At 41.5% G+C, this 22,154-nt stretch overlaps 1 protein-coding gene across 5 annotated transcripts in view; it reads left to right on the forward strand.

The window, feature by feature from the left end:
* The window catches only part of LOC110508972 (probable cation-transporting ATPase 13A3), a 40,792-nt gene extending 21,674 nt beyond the window's left edge, over nucleotides 1-19,118 (forward strand). For 2 of the 5 annotated variants that reach the window (XM_021589906.2, XM_021589907.2), the window contains exons 16-33: nucleotides 2,465-2,587; nucleotides 2,694-2,711; nucleotides 2,836-2,989; nucleotides 3,162-3,282; nucleotides 3,492-3,616; nucleotides 3,956-4,122; nucleotides 4,387-4,527; nucleotides 6,986-7,065; nucleotides 7,261-7,303; nucleotides 7,889-7,998; nucleotides 8,376-8,472; nucleotides 8,628-8,700; nucleotides 8,898-9,075; nucleotides 9,515-9,696; nucleotides 10,056-10,144; nucleotides 10,278-10,358; nucleotides 10,670-10,771; nucleotides 16,175-19,118. In XM_021589906.2, coding sequence (XP_021445581.1) covers nucleotides 2,465-2,587; nucleotides 2,694-2,711; nucleotides 2,836-2,989; nucleotides 3,162-3,282; nucleotides 3,492-3,616; nucleotides 3,956-4,122; nucleotides 4,387-4,527; nucleotides 6,986-7,065; nucleotides 7,261-7,303; nucleotides 7,889-7,998; nucleotides 8,376-8,472; nucleotides 8,628-8,700; nucleotides 8,898-9,075; nucleotides 9,515-9,696; nucleotides 10,056-10,144; nucleotides 10,278-10,358; nucleotides 10,670-10,771; nucleotides 16,175-16,354 — 2,064 coding nt within the window. In that variant the 3' untranslated portion in view covers nucleotides 16,355-19,118. Of the gene's footprint in view, nucleotides 1-2,464; nucleotides 2,588-2,693; nucleotides 2,712-2,835; nucleotides 2,990-3,161; nucleotides 3,283-3,491; nucleotides 3,617-3,955; nucleotides 4,123-4,386; nucleotides 4,528-6,985; nucleotides 7,066-7,260; nucleotides 7,304-7,888; nucleotides 7,999-8,375; nucleotides 8,473-8,627; nucleotides 8,701-8,897; nucleotides 9,076-9,514; nucleotides 9,697-10,055; nucleotides 10,145-10,277; nucleotides 10,373-10,669; nucleotides 10,772-16,174 lie in introns of those variants that run through there. The other 3 variants (XM_021589908.2, XR_005040205.1, XM_021589909.2) reach the window with 3 other exon arrangements.
* Nucleotides 19,119-22,154: the final 3,036 nt, after the last annotated feature.

Below are 22,154 nucleotides of genomic sequence, written 5' to 3' on the forward strand. Positions count from 1 at the left end.
AATAAAAGATCCCAGAAATGTTCCATACGCACAAAAAGCTTATTTCTCTCAAATGTTGTGCACAAATTAGTTTACATCCCTGTTTGTGAGCATTTCTCCTTTGCCAAGATAATCCATCCACCTGACAGATGTGGTGTAATGCAGACACCGGGAGTCAGGAAGCAAGTACAGGGGGTGAATTTAATAATACAAATAACATGGAACAATACAAAACAAGAGTAGCGTCTGAACATGAGAAACAAAACTAATACTGCCTGGGGAATGAACCAAAGGGAATGACAGATATAGGGGAGGTTATCATAGAAGTGATGGAGTCCAGGTGAGGAGTCCAGAGGCACAGGGGTGCGTAACTATGGTTGCAGGTGTGCGTGATCATAAGTAAACTGGTGACAACGAGCGCCAGAGAGGGGGAGCGGAAGTATACGTAAAATTTCAAGAAGCTCATTAAACAGCATGATCATTACACAGGTGCACCTCGTGTTGGAGGCAATAAAAGACCACTCTAAAATGTGCCGTTTTGTCACACACAACGCCACTAATGTCTCAAGTTTTTAGGGAGCGTGAAATTGGCATGCTGACTGCAGGAATATCCACCAGACCTCTTGCCAGATAATTGAATGTTAATTGAATTTCTCTACCATAAGCCGCCTCCAACGTCGTTTTAGAGAATTTGGCAGTACGTCCAACCGGCCTCTCAACCCCAGACCAAGTTTAACCACGCCAGCCCAGGACTTCCACACCCGGCTTCTTTACCTGTAACATAGTCTGAGACCAGCCACCCGGACAGGTGATGAAACTGTGGGTTTGCACAATCGAAGGATTTCTGCACAAACTGTCTCAGGGAAGCTTATCTGTGTGCTCGTCGTCCTCAACAGGGTCTTGACCTGACTGCGTCGTAATCAACTTCAGTGGGCTCACCTTCGATGGCCACTGACACTCTGGAGAAGTGTGCTCTTCACCGATGAATCCCGGTTTCAACTGTACTGGGTAGATGGCAGGCAGCGTGTATGGCATCGTGTGGGCGAGTGGTTTTCTGATGTCAACGTTGTGAACAGAGCGCCCCATGGTGGCGGTGGGGTTATGATATGGGCAGGCATAAGCTATGGACAATGAACACAATTGAATTTTATTGATGCCAATTTGAATGCACAGAGATACTGTGACGAGATCCTGAGGCCCATTGTCGTGCCTTTCATCCGCCACCATCACCTCATGTTTCAGCATGATAGTGCACAGTCCATGTCACAAGGATCTGTACACAATTCCTGGAAGTGAAAATGTACCATTTCTTCCATGGCCTGCATACTCACCAGACATGTCACCCATTGAGCGTGTTTGGGATGCTCTGGATCGACTTGTACGACAGCGTGTTCCAGTTCCCACCAATATCAAGCAACTTTGCACAGCCATTGAAGAGGAGTGGGACAACATTCCACAGGCCACAATCAACAGCCTGATCAATTCTATGTGAAGAAGATGTGTCACACTGCATTAGGCAAATGGTGGTCACACCAGATACTGACTGGTTTTCTGATCCACGCCCCTACCTTTTTTTTAAGTATCTGTGACCCACAGATGCATATCTGAATTCCCAGTCATGTGAAATCCATAGATTAGGCCCTAATGAATTTATTTCAATTGACCGATTTCTTTATACGAACTGTAACTCAGTAAAATCGTTGAAATTGTTTGCATGTTGTGTTTTATATTGTTATTCAGTGTATTTTGCAGATAGCCAAGTCAATGGGGATTCCAATGAAGAGTTGTGGAGAAAATGGCTCCAGGACAATATTGGAATGATAATCTCTCGTACCCTTGTTCAGTGTAGTTATGCTAAATGCTAACAATGCTACACGCTAACTGCATTTCTGTAATAATACTGTAGTAATGTGTTACACATACTGGTATTACACAGGAAATGTTCCAACTTGTATATGTACTGTTGCTGACTGAAACATGCTCTGACACATTCTTCATATCTTTGTATGTCATGACTACAACACAAAACATTTTGACAGATAGTGGCATTCTTTCTGTTAGAGCTATGGTAACAGAGCTATGGTAACAGAGCAGCTGGAAGATATATATATTTTACCTTTATTTAAGTCAGTTAAGAACAAATTCTTACTTTCAATGACAGCCTAGGAACAGTGGGTTAACTGCCTTGTTCAGGGGCAGAACAACAGATGTCAGCTCAGGGATTCGATCTCGCAACCTTCCGCTTACTAGTCCAACGCTCTAACCACTCGGCTATCTGCCACCCCGACATGCTAACATAAGCACAAAATCCCTACCACTGGTGCCAGACTGTTTCTACATTCAGCAATGTTACATCGTTGCCTTGGCAAGATGGCAGACTGGCCCCCGGGTTACTTGTCTAAATCATGTTTAGCCTGTCAGAAGGGGCTGCCAGGTTTCAAATGGGTCACTAATGTTGTTTAACACCAATGTTTGTCATGTTCAGATTCTAGAGGAGCCAACAGAGGAAGAAACAGCCCTCCACAATCCCATAATGCCCACCGTGGTGCGGCCACCCAAACAGGTGCTCCCAGAGGTCAACCAGGAAGTCAATCTAGCACAGAACATGGTACAGTATCCATAGTATGCTCTCTCCTACCTTGCTACATCTCAATATCTGGTAGATATACCTTAACTATGTTCTTTAAACCTTCTTTTCTCCTTTGTGTTTTTAGGAGCTGTCTGAGCTGACGGTAAGTAGTGAGGGCTTTTTCAAATGCATCTTTCTTTTCTTCCTTGAATATTGATTTGTATGTGAGTGGGAAAAGTTGAACGGTTGAATGGATTTTGTTTGATCTTGTGCTGTCGGTCTCTCAGTTGTCCTATGAGATTGGGATCGTCCGCCAGTTTCCTTTCTCGTCAGCTCTACAGAGGATGAGTGTGGTGGTCCGGAAGCTGGGGGAGAAGCGCATGGACGCCTACCTCAAGGGGGCGCCAGAGGTTGTGGCCAGCCTCTGCGCAGAGGACACAAGTTAGTTAGACCTTTATTCAGTCTTACCAGGCAGCAGTTTGCCAGAACATGTACTTCTATTCCAGTACCCCGCCTGTATGTGCACTGTCAAGACAGGCTTACGCATTTACATGAACATGCTTGCAGGTTAATAGACTATAACCCAATGAATGATTATTTTCTCTTACTCTAGTACCAGAGAGCTTCACAGAGACCTTGGAGTTTTACACCAGGCAGGGGTTCAGAGTCATAGCTTTGGCCCATCGCCAGCTGGAGGCCAAACTCTCCTGGCACAAGGTCCAGAACCTCAACAGGTAGTACAATGGGCTTAATGCAATGTGTTGAATAGCATCACAGGAGTGAGAACTGACTTATTTCTTGTTAGAAGATTCAAGACATTTGAATGTGTGAATTTGTGAACTTCCCCCTTTCACAAATAGTGTAACTTTTTTAAATATTTGCTTTATTATGTGGGATAAATTCTTAGTCTTTAATTGATTGATCTGTTTTCTATACCTGTCAGAGATCTCATAGAGACCAATATGGAGTTCCTTGGGCTCATAATCATGCAAAACAAGCTAAAGGAAGAGACTTCTGGGGTTTTAAAAGACCTGCGACATGCAAACATCCGCACTGTGATGGTTACAGGTGAATAAGCCAATCATATACAGTCTTCATCTACAATACAACATGTTGTCAGCATTCTGGGAGATTGTTTAGGTTTGCGAGTGCCGTGTTGTACTGTAGCATGTACCAATCTTACCAATATTCAATACCATAGTCCCACCAGCACTTTACACTGAAGCAACCATCAGTACTGCAAAGCCATATAAACTGCTGTTATGTCATTTGGAATGACTAAGCTAACTACGACTAGCTGCCACCCCTACACTGATAACAATGAAAATGTTGAGCGTCTTACATTTGACATGTTAGTCATTTAACTTGTTTTGCATCTTGTTGTCATCTCTCACTGTCTGACTGTAGGCGATAATATGCTAACCGCTATATCAGTAGCCAGAGACTGTGGGATGATAACCCCTCATGAGAGGGTCATCGTAGCAGACGCCACACCTCCCAAAGACATCCAGCCTGCTACGATCAATTGGCACTACACAGAGAACCACGCCACCAGCAAAGACAACTGTGTTGAGGTGAGGGGAAAGACATAATTAAAATATGTGGATTAAACTATTCTATAAAGACAGGATATGAGTCTATTAAACCAAGTCTCACTTGGAAACAAAGTGAGACTTGCTTAAAAAGTATTCCCTGGATGAATAATGCAGTATGTGTATATTCAGTATATTACATGTCCTGTAGCCTAAGGACACAGTTTATCTTTTCCTCATTGATGTTGTTGCAACTGATGATCCATCATGGCCGTTCATGTCGCCCTTTTCTCTATTGTTCCCCAGTCAGTGGAAATCAGCCTTGACGATGTGGGCCATGTGGCTTATGGTGAGCAGCACAAGCAGCAGGAGCAGGGCTACCACTTTGCCATGAGTGGCAGGTCCTTTGCTGTCATCACCGAACACTTCCCTGACCTAGTCCAAAAGGTCAGTGCCAAACTCCATCACTCTGTTTGGACAATAGAAATGAAATGACTGTACGATGACAGACGTACTAAATTGCTACATTCTAGTGTTCAGTGCCTCCCTTAACTGAGCTGGGTTTGTAATACCTACATGGTAAACCCTTATTAAAACTAAATGCATGCTATTCAATCGTTCCCTGCCCGCACCTGCTCGCCCGTCCAGCATCACTACTCTGGACGGCTCTGACTTAGAATACGTGGACAACTACAAATACCTGGGTGTCTGGTTAGACTGTAAACTCTCCTTCCAGACTCACATTAAGCATCTCCAATCCAAAATTAAATCTAGAATCGGCTTCCTATATTGCAACAAAGCATCCTTCACTCATGCTGCCAAACATACCCTCGTAAAACTGACCATCCTACCGATCCTCGACTTCAGTGATGTCATCTATAAAATAGTCTCCAACACTCTACTCAACAAACTTTGCCACCAAAGTCCCATACACTACCCACCATTGCGACCTGTACGCTCTCGTTGGTTGGCCCTCGTTTCATACTCGTCGCCAAACCCACTGGCTACAGGTTATCTACAAGTTTCTGCTAGGTAAAGCCCCGCCTTATCTCAGCTCACTGGTCACCATAGCAGCACCCACTCGTAGCAAGCGCTCCAGCAGGTATATCTCACTGGTCACCCACAAAGCCAATTCCTCCTTCGGCCGCCTTTCCTTACAGTTCTCTGCTGCCAATGACTGGAACAAACTGCAAAAATCTCTGAAGCTGGGGACTCACATTTCCCTCACTAGCTTTAACCACCAGCTGTCAGAGCAGCTCACAGATCACTGCACTTGTACATAACCCATCTATCTACCTACCTCATCCCCATACTGTATTTATTTATTTATCTTGCTCCTTTGCACCCCAGTATCTCTACTTGCACATTCATCTTCTGCACATCTACCATTCCAGTGTTTAATTGCTATATTGTAATTACTTTGCCACCATTGCCTATTTATTGCCTTAAAACCTCTTGGAACTACCCATCCCGGATCCGGGAGAATTGTCAGCAACTACACTAATTAGCATAGCGCAACGGTCAAATAATCTTACTAGAAAATATTCATATTCATGAAATCACAAGTGAAATATAGCGAAACACCGCTTAGCCTTTTGTTAATCACCCTGTTGTCTCAGATTTTTTAATTATGCTTTACAGCGATAGCAAGACAAGCGTTTGTGTAAGTTTATCAATAGCCTAGCATAGCATTATGTCCAGCTAGCAGCAGGAAGCTTGGTCACAAAAATCAGAAAAGCAATCAAATTAACCGTTTACCTTTGATCTTCAGATGTTTTCACTGACAAGACTCCCAGTTAGACAGCAAATGTTCCTTTTGTTCCATAAAGATAATTTTTATACCCAAAATACCTCCGTTTGTTTGTCACGTTATGTTCAGAAATCCACCGGAAATAGCGGTCATGACAATGCCAAAAAAAAATCCAAATTATATCCATAATATCGACAGAAACATGGCAAACATTTTTTATAATCAATCCTCAAGGTGTTTTTCAAATATCTATTCGATAATATATCAACCGGGACAGTTGGCTTTTCAGTAGGACCGGGAGGAAAAATGGCTGCCTCTCTCTTTTACGCAATAATCACTCTGAGAGCCATCAGCTGGCCACTTACGCAATGTGTTCGTTTACGCTCATTCTTCAACATAAAGGCGTGAAACTACGTCTAAAGGCTGTAGACACCTTAGGGAAGACGTAGAAAAAGGATTCTGGTTGATATCCCTTTCAATGGGCAATAGGGATGCATAGAAAGACAGGGGTTTCAAAATAAGGGTCACTTCCTGATTGGATTTTTCTCAGGATTTCGCCTGCAATATTAGTTCTGTTATATTCACAGACAATATTTTTACCGTTTTGGAAACTTTAGAGTGTTTTCTATCCTAAGCTGTCAATTATATGCATATTCTAGCATCTGGTCCTGAGAAATAGGCAGTTTACTTTGGGAACGTTATTTTTCCAAAAATAAAAATAGTGCCCCCTAGTTTCAACAGGTTTTAACTTACCTCATTTGCACTCACTGTAAATATACTTTTTGTTTTGTTTGTTCTACTGTATTATTGACTGTATGTTTTGTTTATTCTATGTGTAACTCTGTGTTGTTGTATGTGTCGAATTGCTATGCTTTATCTTGGCCAGGTCGCAGTTGCAAATGAGAACTTGTTCTCAACTAGCCTACCTGGTTAAATTTTAAAAAATATGGACATCATGGCTCTGTTTACACAGGCAGCCGAATTCAGATATTTTTCCACTCATTGGTCTTTTGACCAATCAGATCAACTCTTTTGTCATTAATTGGGCAAAAGATCAGAATTGGGCTGCATGTGTAAACGCAGCTTTAGTCACACTAATACCACATTATTTGATGCTAGTGTTATGCTCTGTCTGTCCACTGGGTGGTGCTGTAGCTGGCACTGCATTCCACAATATTCGCCCGCATGGCTCCTGACCAGAAGACCCAGCTGGTAGAGGTCCTACAGAGTGTGGAGTGAGTCTCCTCTTCAGCACTAACCCCTACAAGCACAAGGCGTTCAAAATAGTTATTTTTGGATGAAAATACGTCCTTTTGGAATCACGTCTTGTGCTTACTGGGAAACTACATTATGCTACATTTCTGTCATCCAGCGAAATAATATGTTGACCACTTGGCTTTAATTGCCTCTTATTTTTTTGCCCTTTGCAGCTATACTGTAGGGATGTGTGGTGATGGTGCCAATGACTGTGGCGTAAGTATGGGGTTGTCATTTTTATGTGTACTACAGTTCTGAAGAGATGTACTCAGTGTTTTTCATCTCATAATTTAAAAGCATGTTTTACTACAATTAATGTGGTCCTTTGTAGCTCAGTTGATAGAGCATGGCGCTTGCAACACCAGGATAGTGGGTTTGATTCCCGGGACCATCCTTATGTAAAATGCATGCACACATGATTGTAAGTTGTTTTGCATAGGAGCAGCTGCTAAATGGCATATATTGATTTGATTTGCTGTATTAAAAAAAATGCTTGAATGGGGCAGATTAGTGTTTCTATGATCAAGGCCACTGTTCAGACCATAGGATCAGCTGTTTTCAAACTGTACACAGTTCAAGCAGTATGACATAAGTGGGCAGTATTCTCCTGATGCCACTATTAGGAACAGACGTCTCTTTCCTGTAATGCCGCCCTCTTTTAACTCTGCTATAAAATGTATTTTAGCAGACAGGCTATTACCTTTCACCTGGCCTCCATGGGAATTAAACCCACAACCAATGTTCCAAGCAATTATTTGGAGCACATCGAGTGACCTCCCCTCCTCCCTCTGCTATCTCCAGGCCCTAAAGAGAGCTCACAGTGGGATCTCTCTGTCAGAGCTGGAGGCCTCGGTCGCCTCCCCCTTCACCTCCTCCACGGCCAACATTTCCTGTGTGCCCAACCTCATTAGGTACTGTAGCATCAATCAGATGTTTTTTATAAAGCCCTTTTTACATCATCAGTTGTCACATTGCTTTACAGTAACCCAAGCCTAAAACCCTAAAGAGCAAGCAACGCAAAGGCAGAAGCACAGTGGCCAGAGACAACTCCCTGGAAGGCAGGAATCTTGGAATAAACCTATAGAGGAAATAGCATCCCTTTTCATCAACAATGTCAAATGTCTCTTTATTTGACAGTCCTTATACAGTTGTTATAAATTACTTGGCACAAGTACCTGTCAAATATCTGTCTGTGGAATAAAATGTATCTGTTGGAAGTATTTGAAGTGCTATATCAAAGTAGTCTCAGAGTTGCCAGTCTGAATGATGGCCTGTTGTTTCTCCACAGAGAGGGGAGAGCTGCTCTCATCACCTCCTTCTGTGTGTTCAAGTTCATGGCCCTGTACAGCATCATCCAGTACCTCAGTGTCACGCTCCTCTACTCTGTGAGTACTGGTCCCAGATCAGTAGAGCTACTAAGCTCAACTGAAAAACATGATAACGGCTAGTTTGAGATAAGTGTAGCTGCTATGATCAACTGATGAATATGGTAATGACTGGTTTGAGATCAGTTTTAAGGGGTTGTGTCTCCATGTTCTAGATCCTCAGCAACCTGGGAGACTTCCAGTTCCTCTTCATTGACGTTGCTATCATTCTGATCATTGCCTTCACAAGTGAGTAATAGAAACCTGTCTCCAGAATGTTTTAACCAGCATTACTTGAGTTGAGTATCCAAGCAGACATTGATAGTTTCTTTATGGGGACTCAAATATTCACAATCTAATTGCTGTATCACTGAAATGAATGACTAAAATTGATTAAAAATGTACTGCCATTTATTGATTTCCTATTGTTCATTATTTATTGTAAGTGAGTCTGAACCCGGCGTGGAAGGTTCTGGTGGCGCAGCGCCCCCCGTCCAGTCTAATCTCAGGCCCTCTGCTGTTCTCCGTGCTGACCCAGATCCTCACCTGTCTGGCCTTCCAGGTCCTGGCCTTCCTCTGGGTCCGGGGCCAGAACTGGTACGAGAAATGGACTCCCCTCTCAGAGTGAGTACTGCACTGCCTGGGCTGTGGGGGAAGGAATCTGGGACACCTATTTGGCTATTTATGACCCCAAAAGTTATCTGATGGTCCAAAAGGTCATCTGGACCATATATATGATCCAAAATATTATCTGATGGTCCTACAAAATGATCTGAGACACTTACTTTATATGGAAGGTCCAAAAAGGACACAACCTCAGATGGTCCAACAACCCAATCCAGAAGTCCAAGAAAGTTATCTGGTGGTCTAAGGGATTGATAAGGGGTACTCCACCAGTCCATCTAGGAAGTCCATCTAAAGGTCAATAGACCCTTAGACTTTTGCTCTGGACGACAGTTGCGGTCTTGGCATATCCTGGAAACAATCTGAGGTACAATAGCTGGCCCATGTAAAAATGTCCAAGAAAGTTATCTTCATGCTAACCCAAGTTTCTCTTCAACAGTGCTTGTAATGTTTCCAGTGCCAATCTCACCCATGGTCCCAACATAACGTCACATGTCGACCACAAGAACATCAGGAACTATGAGAACACTACACTCTTCTACGTCTCCTCCTTCCAGTACCTGGCAGTGGCCATCATCTTCTCCAAGGGAAAACCTTTCAGACAGCCAAGCTATAAAAACTGTAAGCTCCACTTGTGTATTGTCAACTGTGTTTGAATCCACAGTAACAGCAGATTTAAGATGCTAATGTTATTGTTTGACATAGAGCTAACATTTACTATAAAGCTATGGTTTACTGTATTGATTTGTCAATCTGGGCTTTAACTCCAGTCAATTCAGAAAGTTAACCAAATTCAATTTTAATTTCCAAATGTTCTTCATTGAAAAGCATTGAAGAGAATTGGAATTTCAGTGTACTTCCAGAATTGACTGGAATTTAAATGTAATTGACCCTGACACTAATTATATTAAATTGTCCATATGAGCAGCAAAATGGCCTAGTTACTGGTGACCTCATTTTGTTTGAACCAATGTCAATAGGGCCGTTCATGCTATCCTGCATGGCTCTGTACATATTCCTCTTCATGATCATGCTGTATCCTGTTCCTGCCATCGACAATTTCCTGGAGGTGAGTGAGACAAAATGGCCGACCCAAAATGGCTGCCGTTGCCTGGCATGATGTGGTGTAGTGTATGCTTTGCCTTGTGACGCTTTTGTCTTGAGACTAGCTAACCCCATCCCATTGCGCTCTTTCCCCGTAGATTGTGTGTGTTCCCCATGAATGGCGCATAACAGTGGTCATCATTGTCCTAGTGAACGCTGCTGTGTCTTTCCTATTGGAGGTACAGTATGCTATAGGGAACTTCATGTGTATTCACCCTACAATCTGTCTCTACAGGATTCAGCTTGTTGAGAATCTTGCATGTAGACATTTGTGATTATTAAATGACACCAATCCAATCAATTGATACAATCCCTCAATAATCAAATATAACAACCACATTGAATCAATATTTCTTAATGTGTGCTTTTATTTTTGACTGTTGTTCTGAGTGACATCCTTGTCTTTGCTCATAACCTGATCATCACCCCCTAATTATGGACGATCAGCAGCCATTTTGTTTTCACTCCTGCCCAATGAAATCTTCCTTAGACTTTGGTCCTTGACATCATCTTATGGAAGCTGGTGTTCAGTCGAGACAAGCAGGGGGGCAGCGATGGCATGGCCGTCACCTCCGCTACTCTCACACCTCAGGTTGGGAATGTTTAGGCTTTGCCCCTTTATCTTGTTCTCTTTCACTTTGTAGATCGAGTAGTTGTCCCCCCCCCCCCCCCCCCCACTATGACCCATAGTAGTTGTCCCTCCCTTTTCCACATTTTGTTACGTTACAGCATTATTCTAAAATGGATTAAATAAAACATTTTCCTCATCAATTTACACACAATACCCCATAAATGACAAAGTGAAAACAGGCTTGCGAAAACAGGCTTTTAAAAATGTTTGCTACTTTATAAAAAAAAACTAAACAGAAATACCTTATTTACATAATTATTCAGACCCTTTGCTGTGAGACTTGAAATTGAGCTCCGGTGCATCCTGTTTCCATTGATCACCCTTGAGATGTTTACCTGTGGTAAATTCATTTGATTGGACATGATTTGGAAAGGCACACACCTGTCTATATAAGGTCCAACAGTTGACAGTGCCTGTCAGAGCAAAAGCCAAGCAGTGAGGTTGAAGGAATTGTCCGTATAGCTCCGAGACAGGATTGTGTCGAGACACAGATCTGGAGATGGGTAGCAAAACATTTCTGCAGCATTTAAGGTCCCCAAGAAGCATTCTTCAATGGAAGAAGTTTGGAACCACCAAGACTCTTCCTAGAGCTGGCTGCTCGGCCAAACTGAGCAATCGGGGGGAAAGGGCCATGGTCAGGGAGATAACCAAGAACCCAATGGTCACTCTGACTGAGCTCCAGAGTTTCTCCGTGGAGATGGGAGAACCTTCCAGAAAGTCAACCATCTCTGCCGCACTCCACCAATTAGGCCTATATGGTAGAGTGGCCAGATGGAAGCCACTCCTCAGTAAAAGTCACATGACAGCCCACTTGGGAGTTTGCCAAAAGGCACCTAAAAACTCTCAGACCACGAGAAACAAGATTCTCTGGTCTGATGAAACCAAGATTGAACTCTTTGGTCTGTTGACTGGGTCAACAGGACAATAATCCTAAGCACACAGCAAAGGCAACGCAGGAGTGGCTTCGGGAAAAGTCCTTGAGTGGCCCAACTAGAGCCTGGACTTGAACCCGATTGAACATCTCTGAAGAGACCTGAAAATAGCTGTGCAGTAACATTCCCCATCCAACCTGACAGAGCTTTTGATTTATTTAACTAGGCAAGTCAGTTAAGAACAAATTCTTATTTCTTATTCTTATTTACAATGATGGCCTATGAACAGTGGGTTAACTTCCTTGTTCAGGGGCAGCTTGGGAATTCGATCTAGCAACCTTTCAGTTACTGGCCCAACGCTCTAACCACTAGGCTACCTGCCGCCCCAGCTTGAGAGGATCTGCAGAGAATGGGAGAAACTCCCCAAATACAAGTGTGACAAGCTTATAGCGTCATACACAAGAACACTCAAGGCTGTAATCGCTGCCAAAGGTGCTTCAACAAAGTACTGAGTAAAGGGTCTGAATACTTATGTAAATGTGATATTTCAGGTTTAATTATTTTTTTTAATAAATCTTCTAAAAATCTGTTTTTGCTTTGTCATTATGGGGTATTGTGTTTAGATTGATGAGGGAAAAAAAACTATTTAATCCATTTTAGAATAAGGCTGTATCGTAACAAAATGTGGAAAAAGTCAGGGTCTGAATACTTACCGAATGCTCTGTATCATGCATTATTACTAGGAATAAAAATACTTTCTGTAGCATTTGAAAAGCAACCACTGGCGTACCACACACCACTGCAAGGTTGCCCCTCCCCCCCCGCAGAACCCTGCAAGTCTCCAACCCCCCCCCCCCCCGCAGAACCCTGCAAGTCTCCAATCCCCCCCGCAGGACCCTGGAGATCTCCAATCCCCACCCCAGAACCCTGGAGGTCTCCAATCCACCCCCCCTCCCCAGAACCCTGGAGGTCTCCAATCCCCCTCCCCAGAAAGCATATGAACAGGTCTTAAGCCATAGCAAAAATGTTGAGAATTACAGGACATTTGCTTTAAAAAAAAATCCAAATTCTCTCAGCCTCATTGCAAAATGTGTAGAATAGCATGCTATTAACTATAAAACGGCACATTTTTGTCTCTGCCCCATGCCAATATGTGTAGAATTGCTAGAAATTAGCTTTGAAGCAGCAACATTTTATCTTAGCCTCATTGCAAAATGTGTCAAATAACATGAGATTAGCAACATGTGTAGAATTGTACTCCACTAAAGGCAACTGCGGTCTATGCTGATACTGGGTGAAACTAGGGAAACTAGGGAAAAAAAGACCATGATTTGGGGGATTTTTACTAAATATAATCCATAGAAGGTTCCTTTCGGAGGAAGGATTGTTGACATATATTTGACCTTTTGTATCTGACAGCGTAACTGAGTAATAATGTGGTGCTACAAAGCCAAAAAGTGTTGTATGAAGCTTTACCGCTGGCTTTGTGATATGAGTAGTATTTTCATTTCCATAACAATTTTACATTGGTCAGCCTATAAAAAAATATAAACATCAATATTGAAAATATTTGACTAATTGTTCAATATATTGTTGAACATAATATACTCTTAAGTCGGTGTTAATCAATATGTTTTGTAAGAGGGCCACTTTGGGTTGAGACAATCATTCAGAGGGCCGTACAGATCTTTAAATTGTTGTACTTTTTCTTCCAATAATATCAATTGAGAGCAAATTCTGAGCAATAGAGCACATGCAATTGATTTGATGTACAGCACATCACAAATATATGCATACGCATGGGGTGGCAGGTAGCCTGGATGAGCGAAAATATCTGATGCCAGATTTGAGCAGATACCGCTAGTATCCAAGCCATCTCATGTTGCCTCTGTCGTTTTCGCTGCAACATATCTGTCCATCATTTGTTGTTGTCCTTTGAGCTGTGCTATTTTGTTGTTTCTTAGGTTGCTTTGTGGCTGATATGTTTTGTCAAAGTGGGCATGATGTGACTGGAAATGTAGCTCTAAATTTGCTCGTTTAAAACAATTGACTGCCGTCTGACAAATAAGACAAAGTGAGCTAGTCCCATTATACAGTACAAAAAAAAAAGTCAATTTCTCTTGGAACTTTCTGTTTTGTTCTTGAATCGACCGTATCCTTCTCTGCCCCCGAACCCACGTTACTAGCCATGTTAGCTAGCTGCATTTCCCTGCCGCTATCTTCCTGATTTTCTTGGCTCTCCGGTGGTTGTTCGTGCATAGCTGTCACGTTGTTCTCCAGTTCTTTCACCTCATTTTCATTGTCAATAGATTTACGTTTATTTATTTATTTTTTATTATTTTTTTACAATAAATCGATCCATGTCTACTAGAGTGCAAAATTAGCTAGTAGCAAACTGATGTGTTGGTCACTGTAGCTGAGCAGTTACGTTCTATTTCGGCATTTCTGTTCAACAGCTGCGGCATACTGCCATCTATCTGCCGTCCAGGGAACAATATATATTCAATAAAGTGATTCAGGCTTGCAGTAATCACATTGAATTGAAATTGTATCATTGTTACGTATTATGAATGGAAAAAAGGAAAATCACCGCAAGCCACAAAATAAGGAGTACCACTGCTCTAAGTTATGGCCCATTTTATACAGAGAAATTAGCATAGTAGGCAATCTAACCAATTACAGCCCTCATTTTACTTGCATCATTGCACATTCTGCAAATCACCAGCAGAGGGCGACCATTTAGAATCCATTTTCACATTCACTCTGTAGGTAACGCTAACACGGAACCCAAACTGGCTGCTCGCGTGCGCCATCGTGCGTACATTTATTTTGCCCCCCCCACACCAAACGCGATCACGACAAGCAGGTTAAAATATCAAAACAAACTCTGAACCAATGACATTAATTTGGGGACAGGTCGAAAATCATTAAACATGTATGGCAATTTAGCTAGTTAGCTTGCACTTGCTAGCTAACGTTAATTTGTCCTATTTAGCTAGCTTGCTGTTGTTAGCTAGTTTGTCCTGGGATAAAAACATTGAGTTGTTATTTTACCTGAAATGCACAAGGACCTCTACACCGACAAAAAAAAACGGCCAACCAAATCGTTTCTAGTCATCTCTCCTCCTTCCAGGCTTTTTCATTGTTTAACTTAAATGGTGATCGCATCTAAACTTTCATTGTATTACCACAACTACCGGCAAAACAGTTCGTCTTTCAGTCACCGACGTGGGTATAACTAATGAGGAGATGGCACGTGGGTACCTGCTTCTATAAACCAATGAGGAGATGGGAGAGGCAGAACTTTCAGCGCGATCTGCGTCAGAAATAGGAATGAGTTCTATTTTAAGCCCTTGGTGTCGCAGACGCTCGTTGGCACGCGCGAGCAGTGTGGGTGCAATAATTTAATAACATGGATTTCTAAATTTAATTTGCGACACACGCGACGTGTCCAGTCTGGTCAGCATGTAACAAATTGGATCATAACTCTAAATGTAGCTCAAACCACCCAGTTTATATTTATTAAATATTAAAGTTGATATTTTTTAATATTCATGAATGTATGTAATTAATTGTTATTAAAAACAAAATACTACTCATATTACACAGCAAGTGGTAAGGCTTCATATGACACCCATTTTTTGCTTTGTAGCCCCTACAGATGAAACATTATGGAGTCTTAAAGGAGGCCTGGGTAATGCTGAAATGCCATAATTATTCCAACTTCAATTAATTATTTCTCAATCATGCTTTAAGATACAAATGTCAAATAGACAGTGGGGTTTGAAAATATTGACACTCTTAAAAAAGATTAACAATAATGACTATAAAATAAGTAATTAAAATCTCTCACAATTACCAATAACTGGAGGTTAGCATGTCTTGCGGGTATGATCTTTGACCCTCCTAGCTTTCTCACGGATCATTATTCACAATTCACAACTTTGATTCAGATGTAATCATGGTAGCATCCACATTAATGTAGAAGTGTTTAGAAACAATATTCTTGTATTGTCATTTTGACTCCAAAATGACACAATACATTATTTTCTATTCATTTCTATTGGGCACAAAATAATCTGCAACACAATCAAAACGAACTGCAAATGCATCCTACACAATTGTAGAGTCACAAGCTTGATGTTGTCATTGCATGCTAGGAATATGGGACCAAATACTTAACTTTTGACTTCTTTATTTATTAGAATCTTTAGGGGTGTTAATCATTTTGACCCCTACCTTTTGGGGAGAAAAAAAATATGACTTCTAAAAATCTTTATCAAGGGTGTCAGTAATTTCACACCCCACTGTGTCAGTAATTTCACACCCCACTGTGTCAAATACTTCCTCCAAAGGACCTTTCTATGTCGCCAATTTGGTGAAAATCCCCCAAACCAAGTCTTTTTGTTTTTGTTTTGTCCTAGTTTGGTGAGGAATCACCCTACTGTGGTCTGCTGTTTTCTTGTTTCATTTGTGTATGTACTATTTCTAGTCTGCTAATGAGCGTTGGTGCACGGCGTTCCTCTCCTGGCTGTTCTGTCGGAAGGGGAAGACCCCCAGAGTGCGCTACATGCAAGTCGCCCAGGAGCTGCAGGAGGACCCCGACTGGCCCCCCAAACCTGCTACCGTCACCTACACCACCAGCACCCCCCACCACACTGTCAGCATGTGACACATGGCCACACCCACATATAGCTGCAAAAAAATATATTTAATCAGGCATGTCAGTTAATAACAAATTCTTATTTACAATGACGGCCTACCCTGGCCAAACCCTCCCCTAACCCGGACGACGCTGGGCCAATTGTGCGCCGCCCTATGGTACTCCTGATCATGGCCAGTTGTGATACAGTCTGGGATCGAACCAGGGTCTCCAGTGATGCCACTAGCACTGAGATGCAGTGTCTTAGACCACTGTGCAACTCGGGAGGCATACAGTACCCAGTCTAGAACCTTCCATTCCCCGGACCAGGTTTATAACCAGTATCAAGTATAGTACCTTCCTTTGCCTGGACAAGTAGGGCTGTGATGATACCAGTATAGCAATATTTTTTCCATGGCAAAAATGAAAACATGAAGCAGACCAAACTCTTAGGTATTTTAAAAACCTGCTGTAAGTAAAATATTGTCTGCAATAGGCAGGTTGGTTGTTAAGTAACAAAACGGACGCGTGCGTAACTATGAGGAAAAACAGATGGGTTGGCTTAGATTGTTGACAACATGTCAACTATATTTATTCTCCAATGTTTATTGAAAACCAAAATCCATTTGCACAATGAGCACTTGTCTCTCAAATACATTGTAACAGTTGTTAGCTAGCTAGCGAATTTGAGCCATATTAGCATTGACATGAAATCAGTCAAAACACCTCAAAACAAGACATGAAACTAGCTGAAATGAATCACTTGCGATTCCCCACATGGCAGTTTCTTGTAATTGTTGGTATCTATCTAGCCATCCAGAATCACAACAACGCAGACTTCTGCCCCATTTGATGTGTGTGCATCGTTTTCGTGACATTGTCAGCTAACCCATCTATAGCTAGGAAAATAAATAAATGTGACTCCAACATAAGGGCTGTTTTCCTAAAGAAGTTAAATCTGCTTCGTTTTTCCTATCCAAGATAATAACAAGTATCGCAATACTGATATCGTCCCGTCCCTAGTTTATAACCAATATCGAGTCTAGAAACTTCCATTGCCTGGACAACTGACCTGGTTTATAACCAATATCGAGCCTAGAACCTTCCATTGCCTGGACAACTGACTAGTTTATTACCAATATCGAGTCTAGAACCTTCCATTGCCTGGACAACTGACCTGGTTTATAACCAGATCAGACTGTGATCCTGTCAACTTCTTGACCATAACTAGACCTTAACTGCTCCGTCCTTACCCATAACCCCCAAACCACACATAGAACCCCAGCAATGTGACTACTGACAGGTTGCCCCATACTGGGCATTTATCACCCTCTTTTTGCTATTAGTTTAGCCTTGGTGTCGAGGCCCAGAGATTATGTCTTTCCAATACAGGGCTTGCCTTGCACTCACCACTGGTTGATTTTTCAACTTCACAAAGACTAAGAACTATGGAATCGTCCACTAACACTTTCTCACCTGCCTTGATTGCTGCTCCAACGAAATGTCAAGAGTTAAAGAGAACATGTGTGATCAGGACCGTACTGAGGGAAATGGAGGGATTTTAATTTTTTTTTTATCAACACACCCAGATTATGCATTTTGAAAGCACTGTGTGTGTGTTTTAAGCGTGAGTGGTACTACTGTATTTGCCAAGATTGAATAACATTCCAATGCACCAATAATATATTGCTGTGTTTCTCTGAGAATTTGCTACGCTTTATGAATGTAATTCTTCCTGTGGAAGTATGTGAGTGTCCGTGACTCTTGTAAAACCTGAACACTTGAGTTGATCTGATGCCTGTGTGTTTGTGCGTGTGTGTGCAGGGTTTTTTCTGCATAGAAAAGTCTTGGGCAAGACTTAATAAAAAATTATTGAGATGGGAAAACATTTTCAGTGTAAACTTAAATGACTTAAACCATATATATCTATATATATATAAAATATGATGATCTTTGAGAACTAACAATCACCCCAAATAAAATCTAGCCCGTTAGGGAGAATCAAATATTAGAAAAATTATGCATTCAGTATTTTTGTCATGGCATGGGGCCCCCATTGATTTTGTTATGTTTGAGTCACTCCGATAGCAAACAACGCATAAGCCATGGCAAAATGAAAATTTATATTGACAATTATTCTTCTCTCACATCATGACATATGTGTAGAATTGCAGGACATTTTTTTTCTGCGGCCAAGAGGGCCTCTAAAATGTTCAGTCGGCAACCGCACTATTCACCACGCCCCCGTCACAGCCACGATCCTAACCGTAATTTTGATCCAGAAAAAAACCTGGTGGGTGTGTGCACGTACACTCCTGTACGTATTTATTTGGACGCTGAAGCTAAAACGTTTTAATTCAGCTCTATACTTTAGCATTTTGGATTTAAGATCAAATGTTTCATATGAGGCGACAGTACAGCATGGCACCTTTTATTGTCAGGTATTTTCATATATATCTTTTACCATTTAGAAATGAAAGCACTTTATATGTATCTAGTCCTCCCATTTTAAAGGCGTCAAATACTTGAAACGTTCAAATAGGTGGACTAAATACACGAAGGGCTTTAATCTCTAAACGATAAAACGGATATGTATGAGAATACCCTCAAATAAAAAGGTGACATTCTGTACCATCTCCTCATATGAAACAATTGATCTCTGTAGAATAGCGGACCTAGAGTATCCAAGTGAGGTGACGGGTGGGAATGAGGTGATGTAACATTTTGTAACATTTATAAACCATTGCACCTGACCTAAATGCTGCTTTTATTAAAGGGAATTATTTTGAAAAGATATCACATTTTGATTGTATTTTATATTCTCTGATATTAACAGCTAATTTTAATATCTGTTTTTTCAATTTGTACAGTACATGGTTTACAACTGATGTATCGCCTGTATTGTCTAGTTTACACTACCGTTTAAAGGTTTGGGGTCACTTAGAAATGTCCTTGTTTTTGAAAGAAAAGCACACCAAAAATTCCATTAAAATAACATCAAATTGATCAGAATTACAGTGTAGACATTGTAAATGTTGTAAATGACTAAAATTACTTTTATCTTTTATTTTTTATAGAATATCTACATAGGCGTACAGGAGCCCATTATCAGCAACCATCACTCCTGTGTTCCAATGGCACGTTGTGGTAGCTAATCCAAGTTTATAATTTTAAAGGCTAATTGATCATTAGAAAATCCTTTTGCAATTATGTTAGCACATCTGAAAACGGCTGTGCTGGTTAAAGAAGCAATAAAAATGGCCTTCTTTAGACTAGTTGAGTATCTGGAGCATCAGCATTTGTGGGTTCAATTACAGGCTCAAAATGTCCAGAAACAAAGAACTTTCTTCTAAAACTCATTAGTCTATTCTTGTTCTGAGAACTGAAGGCTATTCCATGCGAGAAATTGCCAATAAACTGAAGATCTTGTACAACGCTGTGTACTACTCCCTTCACAGAACAGCGCAAACTGTCTCTAACCAGAATAGAAAGAGGAGTGGGAGGCCCCGGTGCACAACTGCAAAAGAGGACAAGTACATTAGATAGACTAGTTTGAGAAACCGACGCCTCACAAGTCCTCAACTGTCAGCTTCATTAAATAGTACCTGCAAAACACCAGTCACAACGTCAACAGTGAAGAGGCGACTCCGGGATGCTGGTCTTCAAGGCAGAGTTCCTCTGTCCGGTGTCTGTGTTTTTTTGCCCATCTTAATCTTTTATTTTTATTGGCCAGTCTGGGATATGTCTTTTTCTTTGCAATTCTGCCTAGAAGGCCAGCATCCCGGGGTCGCCTCTTCACTGTTGACGTTGAGACTGGTGTTTTGCTGGTACTAGTTAATGAAGCTGCCAGCATTAACAATGTCTACACTGTATTTCATGTTATTTTTATGGACAAAAATGTGATTTTATTTAAAAAAAAACAAGGACATTTCTAAGTGACCCTAAACTTCTGAACGGTAGTGAACATCCAAGCTTGTTGATATTGACCTAAACATTTGTCAACAATTACTTTGAATATATCTCTCTGTAAAGGTCTCACCAGAAGTATTAAAGGGATAGTTCAGTGAAATTAAATAGTTCGATATTTGTTTCCTTACCTTTTTAAATGTCATGCTCAAATCATCTGTTAAATAGAATTTATTGTTGCACGACTTGGTTTGAAATTATTTTAAGATGATTTGGGCATCAATAAACGGGGGAGATTGACGTTCATTGATTTTTAGTCTGAATATGCTAATATTAGCCTTTGTTGGCAGTGGCTAGTTTAAGAAAACCACAATGTGGATTGCAGTCTCTCCTTGTCCATATACAACTTTCAAGGTAAGAAAACAAATCTAAGTATGTCATTTCACTAAACTATCCTTTAAATGCCTTACTGATAGTCAGAACCACGAAAAAAAGAAATAAAATGAATTGTAACGATTGTTTACTTTTAATTACTTCCTTGCCATTGTGATACAACTCACAAAGAATGTGTGATTTGCTGAAAATGTCTACAATAATATTGATATTTTCTCTTGTGTTTGCTCTGTAGAGAGGATTGCATAAATGCCTTCTTCCATTCTGACAACTTAACTCAACCATTCCATTTGCCAATAAATCTATATATTAAAACACTCCTGTGGGCTTCATGGGGGGCTGACCACGGTCACAAGTTACTGATCACACTTACTGATCAATTATGAGCTTTCCCAGCCGCCTCGCTGCCTGGCGCTTTAAAGCCCAGAGATTGTAAGAGGGTATCATTTCACGTGGAGATCAGGGCCCATAGCAGTGAATGGGTGGATTTTGAGTTTAGAGGGGGACCCTGAAAGAGAAGAGAGGGGTGCCTGGCTGCTCAGTGCCAGTGAAAGGAATGGAATCTCCCAGAGATCAGGGCAATAAGAGGCCATTGAGGGATATTCATGATGATGGGGATGAGGAGGTGGAGGAGTCATGAATTGATGTGTCCACTTGTAGATCATCTTTTTGGTCAACAGTGGCGTTTTGGAATGAGGATCTCTTGCTTTAGAGCAGTGTGGTTTCTGGCTAGTGTTGCCTCACGTGGAATTAGATGTTTGGTATAAGTCTTTCCTGTATTCCTTTGTTTCCAGACAGTAACAGATGAAGATGGATAGATAGACCTAAATAACACACACAAACACAGGCTTTATTTCTCACTGTTCTCACAAAGTTGGGGGATTGGGACGCCTTGTGGAATGTCCTGCCTATAGTTACATGACTGACCGATGCCAGAATTCATGGTTCCTTCTATTTAGAAATGTCGTCCAGATCCTGAGGCAGCAAAGCATCCCAAACCGTCACACTACCACCACCATGCTTGACTGTTGGTGTGAATTTCTTACTGTGGAATGCAGTGTTTGGTTTTCACCCGGCGTAATAGGACACATGTTGTTCAAAAAGTTATACTTTTGAATCATCTGTCCATAGAACATTCTTCCAAGAGTCTTGATGATCATCCAGGTTCTTCAAGGTGCTTTTGGGCAAACTTGAGACAACGTATTGGACGACATTGGTCCCATTATTCCAAAGATAGAGTATCAAAAGTCACAGTAAGATACCCTCACTTGGAACTATGGGCCCGCTCATAAGGCTATCACAGTGATTGATAGTCGGGCCACAAGGCTAGCCCGCTGCTCACTTATGGTTAGCCCCATTGTACCAATGACACAAAGACGCCCATGTCTGGTAGCGGGCTTGCAACGATCTGTAGGCCAGCAGACGGACACAAAGCCTCTTCTCCTCCCTCTTGTCCCCTTAGCAAGGCTCCTGCCACCATCCTTTATGGCCATCTCTGTCCCCTTCTGTTATCAGGGGGATATGGGCCTGA

This window comes from Oncorhynchus mykiss, chromosome 28 (assembly GCF_013265735.2).
Source record: "Oncorhynchus mykiss isolate Arlee chromosome 28, USDA_OmykA_1.1, whole genome shotgun sequence".
In the NCBI taxonomy this organism is placed as follows: Eukaryota; Metazoa; Chordata; class Actinopteri; order Salmoniformes; family Salmonidae; genus Oncorhynchus; species Oncorhynchus mykiss.